Source organism: Colobus angolensis, unplaced genomic scaffold (genome assembly GCF_000951035.1).
Source record: "Colobus angolensis palliatus isolate OR3802 unplaced genomic scaffold, Cang.pa_1.0 Scaffold59, whole genome shotgun sequence".
Classification (NCBI taxonomy): Eukaryota; Metazoa; Chordata; class Mammalia; order Primates; family Cercopithecidae; genus Colobus; species Colobus angolensis.
This window is the reverse complement of record NW_012119487.1, coordinates 10,181,672-10,189,602: the sequence shown is the minus strand read 5'-3', so window position 1 is coordinate 10,189,602 and position 7,931 is coordinate 10,181,672. Positions and strand designations below refer to the sequence as shown.

General features: G+C 58.3%; 1 protein-coding gene across 1 annotated transcript in view; it reads left to right on the top strand.

Annotated features, from left to right (window-relative positions):
- The window catches only part of TSC2 (tuberous sclerosis 2), a 48,420-nt gene that overhangs the window by 10,587 nt on the left and 29,902 nt on the right, over positions 1-7,931 (top strand). Inside the window, exons 4-10 of the mRNA XM_011962468.1 lie at positions 2,369-2,479; positions 3,305-3,449; positions 4,187-4,304; positions 4,991-5,039; positions 5,440-5,565; positions 5,901-5,974; positions 7,258-7,384. Of these exons, the coding sequence (XP_011817858.1) occupies positions 2,369-2,479; positions 3,305-3,449; positions 4,187-4,304; positions 4,991-5,039; positions 5,440-5,565; positions 5,901-5,974; positions 7,258-7,384 (750 nt within the window). The remainder of the gene's footprint in view (positions 1-2,368; positions 2,480-3,304; positions 3,450-4,186; positions 4,305-4,990; positions 5,040-5,439; positions 5,566-5,900; positions 5,975-7,257; positions 7,385-7,931) is intronic.

Below are 7,931 nucleotides of genomic sequence, written 5' to 3'. Positions count from 1 at the left end.
CAGCCTGGGCGACAGAGCGAGACTCTGTCTCAAAAAAAAAAAAAAAGCTGGGCACAGTGGCTCAGACCTGTAATCCCAGCACTTTGGGAGGCTGAGGCGGATGGTTCACGAGGTCAGGAGTTCGAGTCCAGCCTGGCCAACATGGCGAAACCCCATTCCTACTAAAAGTACAAAAATTAGCTGGGTGTGGTGGCTCATGCCTGTAATCCCAGCTACTCAGGAGGCTGAGGCAGGAGAATCACTTGAACCTGGAAGGTGGAGGTTGCAGTCAGGCGAGATCGCCGCACTGTACTCCTCTAGCCTGGGCGACAGAGCAAGACTCTGTCTCAAAAAAAAAAAAAGAAAAGAAGGAAGAGTTTGTAGTGGCTGATAGAAATGCATGCTTACTCGCCCTCTCCTATTATAAGTTCAGGCCTAGAAAAATCAAGAAGGGGTTCGTTCCACAGAGCCACAGAGAACAATCCTAGGCACGCTGGTCTTGGTGCCACTTTGGGAGGGTGACTGGTCGGTGGTATTGGTCGACCTCACGGACATAGAAATTTTTATTTTGGGCAAACATTGCCGTACTTTCCCGATGACCTGTGGACAGGACGGGAAGTGGTCATTTTGGGAGTGCAGGTTGCTGGTGCAGCACCTGAGGGCTCTAACCTTGCCTTGCCCAGCATTTGTGTGTGGGAGAGTAGTGAGAAGACCTGGACCTCTCATGCTGAGATCTGCTAAGAGCAGAGTGATTGCTCTCTCTGCAGCAGCTCATCTGAAACATGCTGGCCGCACGCTAGCAAGGATAAGTGTAAAGAATAGGTGTCCTTGGCCAGGCGCGGTAGCTCACGCCTGTAATCCCAGCACTTTGGGAGGTCAAAGTGGATGGATCACCTGAGGTCAGGAGTTCGAGACCAGCCTGGCCAATATGGCAAAACCCCGTTTCTACTAAAGATATAAAAATTACCTGGGCTTGGTATCAGGCACTTGTAATCCCAGCTACTCAGGAGGCTGAGGGAGGAGAATCGCTTAAACTCAGGAGGCAGAGGTTGCAGTGAGCTGAGATTGTGCCATGGCACTGCAGGCTGAGCAACAGAGCAAGACTTCATCTCAAAAAACAACAAAAAAAGAATAAGCGTCCTGCGTCCTGTTCTGAGAGTTGTTTGTGTGGGCCCGGGGCAGCCTGTGAGTAGATGAATAGGCCTCCGAGGCTGGGATGGTCCCGGGCCCTGTGTCCGCGCGTCTTTGCAGCTGAGGTTGCAACTGCAGGAGTATTGTCAATAGACAAAGGAGGTGAGAGTGCCAGTTGTCTTGAATTGATTGGGATGTTGGTCAGATGACGTGTAAAAGAACGCGGCCATTTTGTTATTTGGTTAGAGACAAGGTCTCACTGTGTCACCCAGGCTGTGGTGCAGTGGCACAATCATGGCTCACTGCAGCCTCAACCTGTGAGGCTCACGCGATCCTCCTACTTTAGCCGCTCAGGTAGCTGGGACTACAGGCGTGTGGCATCACGCCTGGCTAAGTTTTATATTTTTTGTCGTGACAGGGTCTCACTGTGTTGCGCAGGCTGGTCTGAAACTCCTGGCTGACGCGACCCTCTCCCCTCTGCCACCCCAAGTGCTGAGATTACAGGTGTGAGCCACTGCACTTGGCCAGAACATGGCTATTTTCGTTGCCCTCCTTAGAGGAGGAAGGCCAGGAGTGAGCCTGTGGTCTGAAAGCCGTGGCTGGTGGTTAATTTGGAGAAGAGAAGGTGGTGAGAGCCAGCCCAAACCCCTGCCGAGTGAGACTGATTCTGGCAGCTTTAGGGAGCAGGGATGAGCACCCCACAGGCTGGGTGGCAGTTAGAGGAGGCAGATTTCAGCAAGCCACACGGCTCTCTTTCTCAGCAGGTCAGGCAGGCAGCAGAGGCTGGGCAGGGGCGTGGGGTCGAGGACCCGATGCTGGCATGTTCACTAGAGGAAAGCCACAAGTAGGGATTCTGGGTCAGCTGCAGGCCTAGGGCTCGGTGTGCGCTTGTGGTTCTGAGACTGTCCCATGACTTCCTGTCAGCGTTCCGGCAGCTCTAGTGGGACTCCCTGCTGGTCCAGGTGAGGCCAGGATCGCTGCCCTGGCTTGCTACTCTCCTCTCAGCCCCCAGTCTGTCACCTGGAGGGGGTTAAAGGGACCTGCTGGGGTTTGAGGCAGCTCTGAGCCATTCCTCCTCCCAAGCCTGTGGTCATCTCAGGCTGCAGGAGACACAGGAGATACGAGCTTTAGAGGTGGGGCTCTAAGTCCCAAGCCCCCGTTGTTCCACCCTGTCCTTTGCTCACGGCACTGTTCCAGTTGCCGGGGCCAGGGTTCTTGGAGAGCACATCCTCACCACTGTCCCCTCTGCTGGTGACAGCATGCAGTGGAAGCGCTCTGGAAGGCGGTCGCGGATCTGTTGCAGCCAGAACGGCCGCTGGAGGCCCGGCACGCGGTGCTGGCTCTGCTGAAGGCCATCGTTCAGGGGCAGGTAAGCCCCGGGGTGACGCTGGGAGGGTGACGTCAGGCCGCCCACTGACCGTCCTGTCCCTGCTGGGCCGTGTTTGGACTCTTGCCTCAGTGAGTTGCTGGGCACAGGGTCTAGGGGCTGATGGGCTCTGGAGCTGGATGGCCTGTGGGGTCTCCTGTTGGCATGAGGTCTGTGTGACTGTGGGCACCCTGCCTCCTCGCCGGTAAACAGATGGTCACTGCACCTTCCTCTTATGGGATGTTCTGGGGATCATGAGGCAGTTCTCGCAGAGTGCTGAGACCGTACCTGGCAGCTGGTGTGGGGCTGCGTGTTGTGTTGCCCTTGTACCCTTTCGGGGCTGCTCCCCTGCTCACTGCTTTCCAGCTGTGCTGGTCTTGGCTGGCCCTGAACACCCAGGCCTCTTGGTGTTCCTGCCTCCTCTGTGTGGCCACGTCCACTCCTTCATGTGCCAGCTGCTCAGAAGGGCCGTCCACTCTCACAGGCTCTCTGGGGCTTCCCCACTTAGGCTTTGTCCTCAGTCTGTGAGCACAAGGCTGTCTGCCCTGGACCGAGTGCAGAGGTCGGGCAGGAGCTGTGTCGTCTCCTGCTCTGTGCCACCCGCTGTGCCAGGTCCCAACACACAGCAGTTGCTTCCCATCCACCAGTACATCCAGCCCCCTGCCCTGAACACCACTGATGCTGCAGACCTGTCCCTTGCAGGGCGCTCCTGTGGGAAGGAGAGGGGACCAGGGCTGGAGTCTGGGCGCCCCTGCACTTCAGGGACTTCTTGGCAGCTGTGTGGGAGACGCTGGCAGGCTCTGCTGATCCTGTGGCTTTTGTCTTTAGGGCGAGCGTTTGGGGGTCCTCAGAGCCCTCTTCTTTAAGGTCATCAAGGATTACCCTTCCAACGAAGACCTCCATGAAAGGTTGGATGTTTTCAAGGCGCTCACAGACAATGGGAGACACATCACCTACTTGGAGGAAGAGCTAGGTGGGTGCCAGATTGGGTGTGAGGTTTCTGGGATGGGAAGGACCTGGGGCTGGGGAGGGGCTGCAGTTCTCAGGGATGGCGGGTAGCGAGTATACCCATGCTGCTCCGTGCACCTGGGCTCATCTGCGTGGCCTGAGTGGCCCCGAGGCACGTGTTAAGCTGGCCAGGTGTCCACCATCAGGTTTCCTGTCTGAGGTGACGTGGCTGGCTGCCAAGTGTGCGCACATCTCCTCCGAGCAGCGCTCTGGTGGGGGTGGGGAACGCCCGGGAATCTGGTGATGTCGGCGTCTACCAGCCTTGGGTCAGGCCCTGAGTGTACGGCACACACTCCTGCTGCCGCCTCGGTGCAGATCCTGTGCAGCCCCAGGGGTGGTAGATCCTAGTGTCGGTGCGTAGCCGGCCTGCCTGGGCTCCCCTGAGCCTCTTCGGGCCCAGTGCGTGGTCTGCCTGTTGCTCCTGGGGGACTGATGGTGTGGTTTCTGGCAGTGACGGGTTTGGACGCGCTCTCCTGCGTGGGGAGGTGGGTTTGGACGCGCCTGCGTGGGGAGGTGGGTTTGGACGCGCTCTCCTGCGTGGGGAGGTGGGTTTGGACGCGCTCTCCTGCGTGGGGAGGTGGGTTTGGACGCGCTCTCCTGCGTGGGGAGGTGGGTTTGGACGCGCTCTCCTGCGTGGGGAGGTGGAGGTGAGTGGGAGATGCGGATTCGGCGTCCTCGCAACCCGCCGCCGTCTCTCCCCAGCGGACTTTGTCCTGCGGTGGATGGATGCTGGCCTGTCCTCGGAATTCCTTCTGGTGCTGGTGAACCTGGTCAAGTTCAACAGCTGTTACCTCGATGAGCACATCGCAAGGATGGTTCAGTAAGAAAATAATTGAGATCCTGTTCTGATGATGGTCCTAAGTTCAGCTCCGCAGTGATTAAAGTTGTTGAAACCACCAAAAAAGTAGAGGTTGGGCTGGGCATAGTGGCTCACGCCTATAATATCAGCACTTTGGGAGGCCGAGACAAGCAGATCATGAGGCCAGGAGTTCGAGACCAGCCTGGCCAACATGGTGAAACCCCGTCTTTACTAAAAATACAAAAATTAGCCGGGCATGGTGGTGGGAGCGTGTAATCCCAGCTACTCGGAAGGCTGAGGCAGGAGAATCGTTTGAAATCGGAAGGCAGAGGTTACAGTGAGCGGAGATCATGCCATTGCACTCCAGCCTGGGTGAAACTCCATCTCAAAAAAAAAAACAGGAAAAGTACATAGCTGTCGTCTTTTTAGCCATCACCTAATGTCTTGGTTATCTTTTCGTTGTTGTTCATTCAGAACTTTGCATGAGATCTGTGCGGGCCGAGCCTCTGTCTCACTCACGCTGAACACCCAGCCCCGAGAGCAGTGGCTGGTGCATAGCAGGCACCTGAGTGCTTGCTGGGTGGGTGGGACCCCCAGGGAGGATGAGCCGTGTGTGTTATTGGCATCATAGAGTGACTAAACCACAGCCCGTGGCGGCTCGGACCTCCAGGCCGCGCTGCCGGGACTGAGCTTGCTGCTCCCTGCAGGATGATCTGCCTGCTCTGCGTCCGGACCGCGTCCTCTGTGGACATAGAGGTCAGTGCCTCCCCTCCCCAGGGCTGGCCCCTTTCACCCTGGTTTCTGGGAGGCTGGGGCTTGGGGATTGAGCCCTGTGTGCCAGCTGCTGGCTGTGTGGCCCTGGGCAAGCTGCTCGATCTCTCTGAGCCTCAGGAGTCCTCCACGTAGGTCAGGATAGCCGGGCGCCTCCATGTGGAGTTGTAGCTCAGGGTGGATGACAGCATCGATGACCCACAGTGACAAGGAATGTCAGGTGCTTCCCACATGCCCGCTCGCCCGGTGGCTTGGAGAGAGGCTGCTATGGCAGTGGGGAGAGGTGGCAGCACAGGCTGAAGGAGGTGGGAAGGAGGCCTGGGTGTCCTCTCCTGTGGGGAGGAGCTGGGGTAGGACCGGCGTAAGCCATCTCCCTCTCCACCAGGTCTCCCTGCAGGTGCTGGACGCCGTGGTCTGCTACAACTGCCTGCCAGCTGAGAGCCTCCCGCTGTTCATCGTCACCCTCTGCCGCACCATCAACGTCAAGGAGCTCTGCGAACCTTGCTGGAAGGTGAGGTCTCTGAAACTGCTCTGGAAGGTTCCTGAGGGCACATGGACGGGACAAGGGCCATCTTGTCTCCCATGAATGGCTGTCTGATTCTTGGGGCGGCCAGACAATGGCCTGTTGAGGGACAGCCAGGGTCATTTTCCCAGGCAGTTGAGCTGAGGTCAGGGTTTTGGTGGCATTTTGAGAACCCTGCTGCCTCTGTATTTGGGAGGAGATGGTGGTGAGCTGGCTGGACCTTGGGTGGCTATAGGGCAGCAGCCAAGTGGGGCCAGCAGAGGGACTGGGGCTGGGGGCGGGGCTTGTGCCTGCCAGCCCCTGACATGCATCGTGTCTTGCAGCTGATGCGGAACCTCCTTGGCACCCACCTGGGCCACAGCGCCATCTACAACATGTGCCACCTCATGGAGGACAGGTGAGTGTGGTGGGTGGGGCGCAGGGCGGCGGAGGACAGCACAGCCCTCGGGGCAGCCCTGGTGTCCCTGCTGGGCACACACTGGCTTAGAGAAGCCTTGTCCTTTCGGGCAGCTGTTCCAGAGGCTGCCACTAGAGCGAAGCCCGTGACTTCTAGGAGCGAGCCCGGGTCCTCTCCTTCCTCCAACAGAATATCCACACCCAGCTCAGTGCCTGCCCTGCGCTCGGACATCCTCCAGCGCGCTCCCCCACGGCTTAGCCTGTTACAAGGCAAGGCTCGAGGTCTTGGCCTTGACGCTGCCCTTGCCCCTCACCCCCAGAGCCAGACTGTGGCCACTTTTGCTGCTTTAGCCCTGAGAGATGACTCAGCTCTGCGCATGCCCTGGCCTCCCACCCTTGCTGCCAGATCCCCTTCCTCCTGCTCTCCTGTTTCCATCCACGCCTCCTGAAGCCCATTCCACGCAGCACCCGAGTGGCCTCTGTCACCCTTTGTCGGAAGCCAGATGGGTCCTAGTGCCCTCAGGGTGCAAGCTCCTCCCATGGAACCAGCCCTGGGGCCCAGCCCTGCCTTAGCCCTTGTATCTCTCCCAGCCCTGCCTCACTCCTTCCCTCCATCCATGGAACCAGGTCCTGGGGGCCCAGCAGTGCCGCAGCCCTGCCTCAGCCCCTGCATCTTTCCCTCCCTCCTCCCATAGAACTAGGCCCTGGGTCCCAGCCCTGCCTCAGCCTTGCATCTCTCCCAGCCCTGCCCCAGCCCCTGCATCTCTCCTTTCCTTCGTCTTGCCTTCTCCCATCCACCAAGGGCTTGTGCATGTCCTGATTCCTCTTACTAGCAGGTTCTTCCACCTTTGCCGAATTCCTCTGTTTCCTGAGGTCTTAGCGTGGTCACTAACTCCCCCACCTCCCTGAGTAGTTTTTGCCGTGGCTTTTCTTCTTGCCTGTGATTGGAGGAAGAGATTTTGCATTCACCTGGGAGACTGTGTGGCTGGTGCCTGTCTCCCCCAGACTGTGAGGCTGTGGGCCATCCCTCTCGCCGCGTTCCTGTCCCTGGCATGACCTGTAGCTCACAGCGTGGTCAGCAGTGATGGGCTGCCGCCTGTGCGTGAGAGTGAACGAGAGCATTACCGCTGGCCTCTGTTCCCTGCCCTTCCCCAGCGGTGCTCCGGCCCCCCAAGCACAGGGACTTCTGGGGCTGCTGTAGGAGCCTTGGCAGCCTCACACGTCCACGGCGGACCCTGGGCCAGAGCCCTGCTCACATTGTGTCTCTCTGGGGTACGCTTTCAGAGCCTACATGGAGGACGCGCCCCTGCTGAGAGGAGCCGTATTTTTTGTGGGCATGGCTCTCTGGGGAGCCCACCGGCTCTATTCTCTCAGGAACTCGCCGACATCGGTGCTGCCATCATTTTACCAGGTAAGGCGGTTTCCGTGTGCAATGAGCTGGCAGGAATGGGAGAGCTCCCCTCAGGCCTGCCCAGCCACCCCACCAGGGGTCCTGCTGCAGGGGCCGCCGTAGGCCTTTCCAGGCAGTTGCTTTGCAACTAGGGGTGAGGTTTGGGGCCCTGTGAAGGCTTTAGTCTTTTTTGTTTTTTTTTTTGAGAAGGAGCTCTGCTCTTTTTGCTTGGCTGACTGCAATCTCCGCCTCCTGGTTCAAGTGATTCTGTTGCCTCAGCCTCCTGACTAGCTGTGATTACAGGTGCCTGCCACCACGCCTGGCTAATTTTGTGTTTTTAGTAGAGATTGGGTTTCGCCATGTTGGCCAGGCTGGTGTCAAATTCCTGACTTCAAGTGATCCGCCCACCTCAGACCCCCAAAGTGCTGAGATTACAGGTGTGAGCCCCCATGCCTGGCCAAAGACTTTCTTCTGTCTCTTTTTTTTTTATTTGAGACAGAGTTTCACTCTTGTTGCCCAGGCTGGAGTGCAATGGCGCGATCTCGGCTCGCTGCAACCTCCACCTCCC